The sequence below is a fragment of the Rutilus rutilus genome (genome assembly GCF_951802725.1).
Source record: "Rutilus rutilus genome assembly, chromosome: 16".
In the NCBI taxonomy this organism is placed as follows: Eukaryota; Metazoa; Chordata; class Actinopteri; order Cypriniformes; family Leuciscidae; genus Rutilus; species Rutilus rutilus.
The window spans coordinates 27,086,277-27,100,489 of record NC_140224.1 but is presented as its reverse complement, the minus strand read 5'-3'; the positions used below and the strand labels follow the sequence as shown (position 1 = coordinate 27,100,489).

The 14,213-nt window shown below is 37.5% G+C and overlaps 2 protein-coding genes across 2 annotated transcripts; one reads left to right on the top strand and one right to left on the bottom strand.

The window, feature by feature from the left end:
• The first annotated feature begins 811 nt into the window (after positions 1 to 811).
• On the top strand, positions 812 to 8,683 carry casp7 (caspase 7, apoptosis-related cysteine peptidase). The gene is made up of 7 exons (XM_084433471.1): positions 812 to 963; positions 2,050 to 2,172; positions 3,679 to 3,827; positions 4,459 to 4,587; positions 5,637 to 5,812; positions 6,014 to 6,152; positions 6,940 to 8,683. Exons 1-7 carry the CDS (start codon positions 932 to 934, stop codon positions 7,164 to 7,166), a joined length of 975 nt encoding a protein of 324 aa, XP_084289597.1. The 5' UTR covers positions 812 to 931; the 3' UTR covers positions 7,167 to 8,683.
• Positions 8,684 to 9,197: 514 nt separating this feature from the next.
• On the bottom strand, positions 9,198 to 12,514 carry LOC311306060 (putative E3 ubiquitin-protein ligase TRIML1). The gene is made up of 6 exons (XM_084434235.1): positions 12,246 to 12,514; positions 12,072 to 12,167; positions 11,754 to 11,987; positions 11,022 to 11,041; positions 10,519 to 10,661; positions 9,198 to 10,332 (listed from the first exon to the last, which is right to left on the bottom strand). The coding sequence occupies exons 1-6, from the start codon at positions 12,264 to 12,266 to the stop codon at positions 9,755 to 9,757; spliced, it is 1,092 nt and encodes a 363-aa protein (XP_084290361.1). The 5' UTR covers positions 12,267 to 12,514; the 3' UTR covers positions 9,198 to 9,754.
• Positions 12,515 to 14,213: the final 1,699 nt, after the last annotated feature.

The window sequence follows — 14,213 nt, the reverse complement described above, 5'->3', positions numbered from 1 at the left end:
AGGCCTACATCAGTTAATTTGGAATGCCCTGCAACGTCATCAAAGAAAGGCGACAACGGGGTCGCGCAGATTATGATATAACTTAAATAAACATTGTAATTTACTTCACTTTCAAATTTAAAATCATATAATAGGCCTATAGCCTATATACAAAACACGTAGCCTATCTAATAAATAAAAATAAAAACATTCATTGTATTAGTTCATTAGACTACTTTATGACTAGTTTGTATAATAATAACAATATTTATTAATAACGTTACTCAAATGCATACGTAAACTCAGAGCCGTTAGAAATTTAAAAATTAAATCTCTTCCACTGACTCTGCTCAGTGGTTAGTTCAGACTGGTGATGCGGTGCACAATGAATGACAGTTGGTTGATTTTCGCTCTCCACTTCCTGAAGTGAAGTATCGATGTTCCCTTATTCCCTACGCCGTTTGCAGTCCCCTTCGAACTGAACATGTTCGTTCCCATGGGACAGTCTTGCGCACTTCATTCCTGTCGCGTGCACGCGCTCTCAAGTGACCAAGACCATAGAGACAAGGACAGGGCATTAGTCCACACAGGTGTCGAAGTTCAGCGCCATGGTTCCCCGCCAGCTTTGATATCCGGAAATGTTGGGTTTTGCTGTCTATGGGTTTTGCCAATAAATAACATAAAAACACCTGCTCAAACAAACACACACACACACGATTATTAGTAATGTATAAAATACGTTTAAATCTATAAATAAATCATGTTTATTTCAGACTAATATCATGTTTTCAGTTGTTTGAATTATATTCTACAGGAAGTTAGCGCACAATATCTGGGACGGGGACTGTTTCTTTAAATACATCAGACACTCCGACTGGAAGTGGAAGATCGGTATTTGAAAGTACCGTAGTTTCATTTTCTCAGTGTGTCTTTGGACTTAATTGAATGAACAATGAACAAAACAGAGGCTGATCCGACAGAAATGTAAGTTTCGAGAGTAAATATATAACGTTTGGTTAACAGTTAGGAATGTTATGAAAACATCAAGCTACGCTGAAACATCTTTGTTTAGCTAACGTACTTGTTCTATCAAATTCTGCATTTCATTAACATTAAGAACTGAAGTATTACGAAATCAAAATGTATAGGCTATATTTATTACTTAGGTTTGTAAACTGGTTTAGGTTTGTTCTGCTATTTAAATGTTAAACATTAGAATCACTCTAGAAAGTCGTTAAAGTTAGGCTAAGTTAGTAAGTTAACTGTTAAACGCGACAAGTTGCCATTGGAAAGTTTAAGTGAGACCTTTAATTACAGCTAGCAAAATATTTAGCTCTAGTAGAACACATTAAATACTTCATGTAAATGACTAAAACTATATTAGCATCAATAATTGCTAAAGTAATTGTATTACAGTAGTATGTCATCATTCCCTCGACAATCCTCTGTGGGTGTTAACGCGGTGAACCACTGTCTAACGTTAACGTTACACGTCCATAGCTCATCAGCTCCAACAATACTCATACATAGGCTAAACATAAGGGTTTTATTTCTCCTCTGAGCCATAAATGAATAGATGTTTAAAGTTTTTTTTTTTTTTTTTAAACATCCAGTTGAGATAACACCACAAAGTGAAAGTAAAAGTTAATTTAATGAGTATTTGAATAATAACAAAGTCCACTACTGTTTGAAAGGGACTTTCTGAAACTGAAAAATAAATTGACTATAGAAACAGTTGTACAGTTATTTACTCTACTATAAAATCATGGCGAATAATAGATCTTAAAACAGATTAAGAACTTTTCTTTCATTTGAATCCCTTTTTTTTGACGTCCATGGTAGACAATACCAAGTAGTCTACCCACTGAATTATTATTTTTATTTTTTTAACTACTGTTACAGTGGGAAATCATTGTAGGGAAAAGGTATGACAACATGTCAAGATAATTATCCAGTATAACTTGAAAACCAGAGTTTCAGCCTTTCAGAAATTCCACATGGTTACTCATCTTTATTTCCCCAAAGTTACTTTGTGTTACTGATCAGTGCCAGCTTTCATTCTTGCTCCAGAATGGATAAAGAAACCCCTGCTGCTGAGAGTGAGGTGACGGAGGAGGACCAAGAGAACTATGGAGGAGGAGACGTGACAGATGCGAAACCTGACCGCAAAGGGAGATTTATCCTTTTTGGCAGGTGAGATTGTGTTTTATGTAATCCATCCATTCATCCGCCTATCTGTCTGTCCATCCGTCATCCATCCATTCATTTATGCAATGTGCAGAAATCAACCACGACTTAAGTGACCTAACCTGTTTTTCAAGTGAGAAAAACTTTTGTAAGTTGAAAGGCTGTGTTGAAGGCTGTGTCATACACTAGGTGGCGCCACAGTCCTCTTTGTAAATGACATAGCCGCTGTAACTCTTGCATCATATAGGCGATATTTGAATGTGTTTTGAGATGTTCAGAATAATATTTCATAGCTCTTTTATATTTCGCATATTTAGAATTATACTAGACTACTTTCTTTGTGAATAAACAAATTCACTTATGTAAAGAGACTGTACGTTTGGTGGCACTTTTGAGTATTCTTTCTCTGAGTAACAGCCCTAATATGTAAGTGTGATAGTATGTTTGTCAGTAGAGGTGTGCTGTTGTCCTGCATGACCTTGGTCGATGGGTTTGAATAGGCCTTTCGAAAGCTCTGGGGGGTGGCGTGTGTGCTGACTCAGGTAGCGTGCGCCGCCCCTGCCCAGCGGAGCCACCACTCCACTCTTTATAGAGTATAGAGCATGCCAGGACCCTAGCACAGACCACACCGCACAACAAGGAAAAAATCCACCCAAAAGAGCCTAAAATTTGGGCCAAATTCAGTAGATCTAGAAGGAAGAGAAGCACTTTTCAATGCAGAGTGGCGTACCATTTAATGAAGAGAGCAGGTAGGAGAACCGTCAAGTGGGATATGAGGTAGGGTTTAGTTGGAGGGGAGTTGGGGGGGGGCTTGCTGTCCCTCATCACATGGGACACCTGTGATTCACTCCACTGTTCATATGTGTGAGAGAGTGTGTATAGGCAGGAAGGAACCCATTGTTGTGGTTGGGTAACATGATGACTAGGCTCTTCTGGAATACTGGCACATATTGTACATCCAGTGGCCACTGTGGCCTTCTAATCTGGACGGATTCTTTTGGAAATTTGACAAGGGAGATATGAGACGTTTGTGAGAATTTTACCTCAGGCATGTGGAATATTATTTCTTTGGGACACCATGCAGCTAATATTATGATCGATAAAGGGATTTAATTGTCTTCATGATATCCCGGTTAGCTGCCATTTCCTATTCTCTGATGGGCATGGGTTGTATTTTGCTTGAGGTTGGATTGAGCTTTTTTTTATTATTTTGATGTGTGTTATTGTCTCTTTTATATATATATATATATGGTTACACTTTATTTTAAGGTGTCTTTGTTACACTGTAATTATACAGAGTACTGAGTAATATTAAGTAACTACATGTACTTACTATAGGATTTGGTTTGGTTTAGGGTTAGTTGCATGTAATTATGCATCATTTATAGTTATTAATATAGTAACTACATGTAACATATGTAACAATGACACCGTAAATACAGTGTTACCATATATATATATAGAATGAAGGTCCTGTAATAGATTGGTTAACTGTCAATCTCTGTCTCTCAGTAAGAAGAAGGATGGGAAGTTGCAGGAAAAAGAGCAATCTTCTGAAAGCCATTACAGGATTGTTTCACCAACATTCCAGTATAAGATGAGCCACCGGCGCATTGGCAAGTGCATCATCATCAACAACAAGAACTTTGATGATAAGACAGGTGAGTTTTCATCTACATGACTTTTTGTGATGAACAATCAATATTAAATTGCTTATTGCTTTAATTGGCACATCCAGCAAAAACACCTGAATTTATTGGGATGCTAATATTAATAATTAAAAAAACGTTTATTTTTTTTATCACATGCTCAACTGTTTTTTTATTTTTTATTATTATGAGCCTCTACCAAAAAGTTAATATCCAGTTCATTATTGGTAAACATAAAAATAAAATAAAATGAATGTCATCATTCTGCATTGCTTTTTGTCAATTATTTGTCAATGATATGAAAGTTTTTTTCCCCTGAAAACATTTAATGACAAATGATTTGTTAAAATTGAGATCTAAAATTGTGATGTGTAAAAAAAACCTGTATATTGTTGCAAAAGTAAACAAATGACTTTTATTATAAAAAACATTAGGATACTAAAGTACGGCAATGAGTCAAAAAAGAAAATCTACTTAGTACACAATTAAACTTGCTCTTCCATGATAGTTTCTGTAAAAACACCACAGGCATTAGTGACTGTCTTTAAAAGATTTACAAGAAAATAAAACTGTTGAATGTAGGTAGTTACTAGGTCGATGCTCAGTTAGATTAATGGCGCTAACTTTATGCTCTGTGTTTAAGGGATGAATGTACGCAATGGCACGGATCGGGATGCTGGAGAGCTGTTCAAGTGCTTTAAAAGCTTGGGTTTTGACGTTACCGTCTACAATGACCAGACCTGTAAGGAAATGGAGCTTCTACTTAAAGAAGGTGAGTGGCCAAAATATTCATCTTTACCCCAGATCATTAAAATGCCACATCTGGTTTACAAATTAAGCTTACATAATTCTACTGGGAATTTATTTTTATTTTATTACAAACATGAAATATAAGAACATGCGTATGTGAGTATTATATATCAGTAAGAGCCAGAAAAGTATCTAAAACAGAATGTAGTTGGGCTGCCTGATCGCTGGAAAATTGCATAATGGCTTATGTTATTTTGATTGTTGTTTGTGTGAAGTTTTGTTCCAAAACCCATTGAGCTGCCTCACTGTCACCTGACTACAAAGGCACCTGCTTTCTAATGCACTATAACCATCATGAAACCACATAAATGACCGTTTTGGGGTTGGTCTACATAGGTTGTTAGGTGTTAGTGTGTCGCTTAGCTAATTAGATTACAGGTATACATTATAAGAATGAAAAAAATACAATTATTAGCTAATATAATCAGTTTTAATGACACCAATGGAACAGTTTTTAGCTATGCTTTTCAGTATTGAATCTGCTGCCTTCTACTCTGTAGTGGCCCAAATTACCCCCTGCTGTTGGCAAACTCACAGTTTCTCTACATTAAGATAAATTAGGCATAGCGTCAGTTCTGGCAGGTCAGGTTAGTCATCAGTGACTCTCAGCTGATCCCCGTCTACCTATAGGAATACGACACCCATCACTGTATACAAATATGAGCTCCTTCAGTATTATCAGCAGCTCCTCCTCTCGTCAGTCAGGATTTGGCATTTTGATTCCCCTTGAATCAGAATCAAATCTCGAATTATGTTGTACTTTAAAATCTTGAATTAATGATATCTGCAATACATTCATGTTGGTTCTGTTCTGTTTACCCTAAGGGGGGTTATTGCTGCTCTTATCCATGCTAGGCTGCATGGATGCGCAGGGAGTTCTTGCCCAGAACAGAACCATACCGCCAAACCTAACTGTATGCTAATTGTCAATCGTCTTTGACGATAGTGGTCCCGACAGTTTAAAGTGTGACAAAACCGTTTTCTTTTTCTTCTCTCACATATGTATTTCAGTCTCAGAAGAGGACCACAGCGACAGCTCCTGCTTCGCCTGCATCTTGCTGAGCCACGGCGAGGAGGGCATGATTTACGGCACGGATGGAGCCATTCCCATCAAGAGCATGACCTCGCTCTTCAAAGGAGACATGTGCAAGAGCCTCGTGGGCAAGCCAAAGCTCTTTTTCATCCAGGTAAGGGGAGCAGGGCTACAGGAGGATTTGGGGAGGAGAAAGGATGATGAGGAAGAAGTGAAGGAGGAGAAAATGGAGCAACTCCAGACAACGGTGTCTATTGTTTTAATGCTATTTCAGTCGCACCATACCCGGAGTGAACCTGTTTTTTGAAGTGCACTCTAGGCAGATATTGACATGGCCATGTGTTTTCATTGGCAGGCTTGTCGGGGTTCTGAATTTGATGATGGCATACAGACTGACTCAGGACCGCCCAATGACACGATAGAGACAGATGCCAATCCAAGACACAAGATTCCGGTAGAGGCAGACTTCCTGTTCGCATATTCAACTGTGCCAGGTAATTTTTCTTCTCTTAGTCATGGAATGCAGGAAGTTTTGTCTCAAAGAGTACCACGAAACAGTGGCAAGAAAACACATCTTGAGTTGTCCTCTAGAGCTGCACGCAATAACAAACAGCAATGACCAGAATAGTCTTAATTCATGAACAAATGACTCAAGTTCTTTTTAGTGAATCAAAAACATAGTTTGAGCAGTCTAGGCTCATTGATGAACAGATTACTTTTATGATTCAATCAAAAAGAATCACAAACTCAGGAGTTGATATATAAACATACAATTCAATTCAAATAAATGTCTCCATTCTGAAAAAAGTATCACTGTTTCCACAAAAATAATAATCAGCACAACCATTTATAACTTTGATAATAAAAAAAAAGAAATCTTGAGCACCAAATCAGCATATTAGAATGATTTCTGAAGGATCATGTGATAATACTGGGGTAGTGGTTGCTTAAAATTCAAGCATATAAAAATAATTTAACTTTTTTTTTAAATTGTTTTACTATATTTTTGATCAAATAAATGATAGGCTTCTTTCATAAAAAAAAAATCTTATTGACCCACACCTTTTGAACAGTAGTGTATATTTGTACAAGAATTGTATATATAAATGTGTGTTTCACATATAACCAAAATGGATATTAAAACTGAAATATACCCAGGGGAATGAGAATTGAATCAATTTGAATCAAATCAAGAGGTTGTGAATCTGAAAATCTGAGTAGATACCCAGCCCTGGGTTAAATCCTGTTCGTTTTAACATTCTTCCACATTTGTTCCCACAGGTTACTACTCCTGGAGGAATCCGGGCCGAGGGTCCTGGTTTGTCCAGGCCCTCTGTAACGTTCTTGATGAGTTTGGCAAGCAGCTTGAGATCATGCAGATCCTCACACGGGTTAACTACAAGGTGGCCACCAGCTTCGAGTCCTGGTCAGAGGACCCTCGTTTTAGCGAGAAGAAACAGATACCTTGTGTGGTGTCCATGTTGACTAAAGAGCTCTACTTCAACTAATCTGAGTCGACCATCTTCACATGCTGGGCTCCGACTGCCTTTTCTCAGCACACACATTTTCTTGCCAAGGACATTATAGTAGCACACTTTTAATTTGTTATCTTTTAACAGTAAATATTAACATAATTGATCCGCCATAAGGAGGGAAACCTCAGTCTGATACTTGAGCAAAATATTTGTACATTTTTACGGTGCACATTTTAGAATGGCAGGTTAGGAAAGACACATCAGGTGTACAAAGACTGACCACTGACTGACTTCACTCGACCAAGTGGTCACAATATTCAGGGGTGATCCCAGATGGATTTGTGTGTGAAAGCAATTTTTTTTACGTTAGGCATACAGACACCGAAAAGGTCTTCCTCTGTGCTACTTCCTGTTCGAGTTCACTACCTTCTCAGTGCATGTTCAATTTCAACTTCCTCAGAGTATTCCAGAGAATAGTGATGTCATGTATGATCTTTGTCAACTGGCAGTGTAAAATATCCATGTTGCTTTGCCAACTTTGAAAGTTTGCTGCCATTTTTACCCTACAAGATAAAACTCTTTTTGGATATGAATGAAAAAATCTTTGTTAAAAATGTATATACGGTGCTTGAAAAAGACACGCCATACCACACAAAAAAATTGCTGTTGTTCTGTTTTATATTGAAAAGAAGCAAAACTCAAGCATTTACTCTCTATATAAATGACCATTTGTAGCATTTCAGTTTGGCTTGGTTTGGTTTGGTTATTCCGGAATGCTCTTCAAAGGGGGGCAGAGAAAGGGCATGTATGGAAATGGAGTGACAAATAGTGAAGTAATGCTGACACCTGACTGGTTTTAAAAGCTATTCATTTATCCCTCACTGGTTAGTTTGCATTCACTGAAAAAAAACGAAATCAGATCTTCATGCATCCCGTGTATTTTGAGCACACTGTAGCTTTAAAGTCTTCATGCAGTATTTACTGATGTTTTGTACCGAATCCGTCTATATTCTACAGAGGCAGCTATTGAATTACTGGTGACCATTTTAACCATTTATCATCCATCTGACCTAACGTGCTGTTTGAACCTTGATGGAAGGTTCTGATGTGTTCAGAGCTTGTCTTTGGTTTCGTTCCTTTTTCTTTTGGTTCTTTCTGTATTCTCATTCTCAGTTATTGATTGTTCATTCAGATCACACACTAAATCTGCCAGCCTGTGCAACCGACCGACTGCCACAGATGAAGGGCCTTCTTTTCTTTATGCATGGATTATTAGTGAAGTGCTCAAACTATATTAAAGGAAATGGAAAAAGATTTTTATTTATAAATTTATACCCCATCGATTTAAAATTTAAATGCTTTACTGTGATAATAGGGATGTTTATAAAAATAATTAAAAAAAGATATAATTGGCACAAGTGCCCTTTTTTTTTCATTGATTGTGTCAACATTACACTGTATAAAGTGGGGCTGATTTTTGTTTAAATTACTTTACTTCAAATGAATGCATTTGTAAGCCTAATTTTACTGTATTAAAAAACTTTATTGAACTCTTGTCATTTTTTTAATTAATACTTCTAGGCTATGCATGCACTACTACCCCTGTGGTGAAAATCAAGATTTTAATGTTTTTAATATGCTTTAAGACAAACCATGTGCAAGTATTTTCTCCCTAAAACTGCTCTGATTTTTTATGACAGTCTCAAAAAACATGGTTTGAAATCTTGTGTTTCTGACGTCACAAACTACCTTGTGACCAATCACGTCAACGTGTGATCGTCAACGAGTGGATCTTTGAGCTGGTGTGAGTGAGTGGAGGCGGGGCTAATTTTGCATATTCATAGAACCGCGTATACAAAATGAGGCAAGGATATAGAGTTGCATTCAAGTTATTTTAAGGCATGACAGATTTTTTATTAAATATGTCATTTTGGTGATCAAAGGTGAGTTTTAAGGGATAAAATGATTGACTACAGGGGGGCTTAAGAAGTTTGGGGTCGGTAAGATGTTTTTGAAAGAAGTCTCTTATGCTCACCAAGGATGCATTTATTTGGGAAAAAATACAATACTAAAAACTAATATAGTAAAATATCATTACAATTGACATGATCCTTCTGAAATCATTCTAATATGCTGATTTGCTGATCAAGAAAATGTATTATGCTGCATTTATTTGCGCTGCACAGTATTTTTGAGGAAACCATATTTATTTTTTTCAGGACAAAAGAACAGCATTTATTTGAAATAGAAATCTTGTGAAAAATGATAAATGTCTTTACTTTTGGTAAGTCTAATGTATCCTTGCTGAATAAATTAATTTCTTAAAAAAAAAAAAATATATATATATATATGTGTATATATATGACCCCAAATGTTTGAATGGTAGTGTACATGGGGAAAACATAGTAACATGTTAACTCATACTTTCCCATTTATACAGTAAAATAATTTTAAAAAATGGCATAGATGATTTTATACAAATACGTTCTAGCAATAATCAAATAAGGAACACGACAAAGCTAAGGAACATTTTCCGACTAATTCCAAAAAACTGAATCTACCCTTAAAAACAACCTCTTTCACATAGATAACCCCAGTCCCCAACCCTCATTGGTTGTCTATCACAAGGTGGGGGCTGATTTCGAGGCATCGCAAATCAGCAGCGGTTTCCTGTTTGTCCCCTGGTTTTCATGGCCAGGACAGACAGCCTGGTAGAGCATGTCCGTGAAGGTTCCTGCACAAAAACTGTACAGGGGCGTCATGGTGTCTGCCCCCAAGAAACAAATCAAACCTCCCTCTGAGCTGGAGAAGATGCCAATGCGCTCGAAGGTTCTCCCACTTACATGGGTGAGCTCATGGGAAACGCCATTGTGCCAGGCTGTGTATTCGCCATTGAAATACTCAACACACCAGGACGTTGGGCCCCGTCCCAACCAGCAGTCCTCCTCTCGGCCCTTCCTGGGGATTTTATGGTAAGTTAGGCCTAGTTCCCAGTATGTCTTTCCAGCAACCTGCACTTCCCAGTAGTTGCGAACATCCGTGAAGCTCTTTCGGCTAATCACATTCAGGGTGGTGTCAAATCGAGAGGGATTTTCAGATACTTCCTGCCAGGTGTCAGTGAAAGATACTGAGTCGCCCTCAGGGGAAACAATAAGTTTTGGGTGAGCAGAGTCAGGATCCAGAACAACATCTTGGGCATCTGAAAAATGGAAAAATTAGAGTCTATAAATAGAAACAAATTCCTTGCGAGAGCTCTGAGGTGCTAGGGACAGGTTTAGCAGGGGTTAGAATGATAGAAAACATTGCAGGAATGTTTGAACTTGCTTTAGCTGTGCATATTAAAAGCACTAGAGTAATTCTCATGTGAAAATGTTAAGATCCTCACAGCTTTGGAAGAGTTTCTTGGTGACAGGAACCTGAGAACGTATGAACAGTAGCAGGTTGATGGTTAAGCAGAGCAGCTGTTCGTTCTTAAATTCATCCATCTGGATTAAATCTGGATCAGTCAGCTTCAGAGTCTCCATTATTCTATAAACAAGGAAGAATATGTGCAGAAAAATGAACATGCCACACAAAAAGGAAGTGTTGTGCAGAACATTCAGATTGCATGCTTGATTTAATGCTTGGCCCATTTCAGTCCCACAGATTTGTCAAAAAATGAACATGCAACACAAGAAGGAAGTGTTGTGCAGAAAATTCAGATTGCATGCTTGATTTAATGCTTGGCCCATTTCCGTCCCACAGATTTGTCAAAACAAGAAAACCATTTAAATGAAATAAAACAATAAAATAGTGTAAAATATTCCAGTAACTTTAGAGTGTTACATACTTAAATGTCCATCATGGACCAGCTAGAAACCAAATTCCCAAAACTGCAACACTACTTACCTTTCTTCCATCTCTGACATCTGTAAGTAAGAAAGAGGTGGAGATATTAGGGCTGAAAAAGTAAGCTATTTGTAGAACATTTCCACACTGCAGATGCCTTCATTTATCTATGGAGCAAAAAATTCATTAAAAAATTTAATTCATCTCTAAAATATTTTCCAAGTAATATTTTAACAGTTTTCTTTATTACAATGACAATATAAAACCAAAGTGTTTCATTATCTTTACGATATCACTCTTATCAAACTGTGGGTTTAACACAAGAACATATATACACTACATTCAAAAGTCATTCATGCTCTCCAAGGCTGCATTTATTTAAGCAAAAATACAGTAATATTTGTGAATTAATATAATAACATCAATTAAATCTTTCTATTCTAATATATTTAAAAATGCAATTTATTCCTGAGAATTTTCAGCATCATTAATCCAGTCTTCAGTGTCACATGATCCTTCAGAAATCATTCTAAATATAGTTAAAATCGGTCAAGCTGCTTAATATTTTTGTGAATATCTTTGATCAATTCAATGCATCTTCACTAAACCAAAGTATTAATTTTTTTGAAAAAAATATTTTCAACGCTGCCCTTATATTTGATGAATTGCATTTGGGGGTCCTTGGCATAAAAAATAATAATAATTTGGAGTTACTCAAAAAGTATTTGGTTACTACCTCAGTTATATACTGTAGTATTTCCATCTAAAAATGTGTTACTACAGAAAACGCACCTTCTCTTGACCCAGATGTTGATCTTTCTCCATCTGTGCAGATAGTTCAGCGAGCTGCTGATCGATTTCCAGCGTGAGGCGGTAGCACTTCTCAATGCTGTCCTCAACAGTTCTCTCCATGGCCTCCGTCTCAAGATCCATCTGACTTAGAGTAATTCTAAGATCCTCATCCAAAACCCTCTTCATGTCATCATATTTTTTCTTAATCTTCTCTTTTAGAGTTGCAGTCTTGCTCTGTGGAATAATAAACGATACTCAAGATACTCAACAAACCCGACTGCTTACTTACAGACGTTAATGGACGTTTCGGCAACTTACGTTGAAGTCAGATTGTTTTGATGACAGCTTCTTCATTCGGAAAGCCAGAATGTCTCTTTGTCTCTTCAGGTGCCCCTGATGTTTTATTGGGGTGTCCTTGAATGTGACATTTCAAAAGTCAAAATCAAGTTGAAAATATCCATCATAATGAATAGAAATTAGCTGAATATTTACCTGGGTTTGTGTCTTCATCATTGACTTCTCAACTCCAATCTATACTAGAACCAGTTCTTCGCTTAATTTGATTGGTTTGGTTTTCTTTCCAGTCTTGTTCTCCACTGGCAAACGACTAGCCTAAGCCCCAAACTCTGAGCTTTATACTGTACGGTTAAGATGCCAAGAATAGGGGAGGGGTGATGGTCCATCTGTTGTTCCTGTGCCCTGGGAAGTATTCGCGTTGTACGACTGTGGTCTGTAAATCTGGCTAAAGGACTGAAGGAGCTGTACTGGGCCTGCTGTAGTCTGAGTACATTGTGCCCAAAAGAGAAGGGAAGCAGCACTTCTAGCCAAACAAAACATCTATTTATATCACCATTTCACATGGAAGACCTTTGAAAGTGTTGATGCATGTGTCGCAACAACTAATATTTAATGTTTAAATCAGGGTGTCCAGTTTAACCAGAAGAAAAATTTGACAAGGTTCTTCTTACTGTATCTACAGATGCATTTTAAGTTTAAAGTTGTAAGTTTTGCATGTTTTAAGTTTGCGTGTCGCAACTGGGTCGAATTCCAAATAGTTCAGAAGCACTTATGGAGCAGGTAGCACTAATTATAGGCTTCAGCCATGACCCTGTTAGCTGTTGTAATGACTGATGCAAATTCTATGAATTGCGTATGAGTAGGAATGTTTGGATTGAGGCCTGTGCCAAGCCACCTGCAGCTGCCGCCTGTCTTTCTATCCCTGATACATCATGGCCAACTTCCAGTCACAGTGCCAGCAAACAATGATTATTCAGCCTCACGCCATTGGATGAGTAGGCGTGCGTGGGAACTGACGTAGGTTGGCGATGACTCTTTGATTGAGAACATTTTAAGTATGGCTGGAAATTAGGGCAGGGGTTTTTACACTGTGTAAGGTAAGGTGTCAGGAGGTTACTTTTTTGAAGTTGACTTCTGGAATGTAGCAGATAAATGTTTGTCTGGATTTCACCCTTGCATAGATCATACAAATATGCTGAAACTGACACTTCTGTTCATAGATGTGTGAAACGGCACTGCACAACAGCACAAGTGTACTTTTCCATTTGCGCTCCATCTGAGATGAACTGTAAAAACAACAACAAAAAATGTTGTAGCCTACAGTTATTACTTACATAAAAAATACCGCATTTAGTATTTTTATGTGAAATCATTTGAGGATATGTATTTTTTATTGGTAATTTTTTAAAAGTCAAAATACTGTCAAAATACTCCCTTTGTTTCGTATTTACTAATTTTCTCCAATCCAATGTAAGATGGTTAAGAGCAAATTCATATGCATACGCACATGTTGTGAGTTAGGTGGAGAATTTTCGTGAGTTCACTTGTGCGTACAAATACGAAATAATCAACGCAATTATTAGTGAATGAGAATGAAAATCCGGACTATCTCCGACGAGAGGTGTTCAGGAAACCTATTTGAATGTCTGTAAGTGGTGAGAGAAGTGACTTCACCTTCAATGTCAAACTGTAAATCTGGTAATAACATGCAATCTGTGCCAATAATGTATATTGCAGAGATAATATACACTCACCTAAAGGATTATTAGGAACACCTGTTCAATTTCTCATTAATGCAATTATCTAATCAACCAATCACATGGCAGTTGCTTCAATGCATTTAGGGGTGTAGTCCTGGTCAAGACAATCTCCTGAACTCCAAACTGAATGTCAGAACGGGAAAGAAAGGTGATTTAAGCAATTTTGAGCGTGGCATGGTTGTTGGTGCCAGACGGGCCGGTCTGAGTATTTCACTATCTGCTCAGTTACTGGGATTTTCACGCACAACCATTTCTAGGGTTTACAAAGAATGGTGTGAAAAGGGAAAAACATCCAGTATGCGGCAGTCCTGTGGGCGAAAATGCCTTGTTGATGCTAGAGGTCAGAGGAGAATGGGCTGACTGATTCAAGCTGATAGAAGAGCAACTTTGACTGAAATAACCA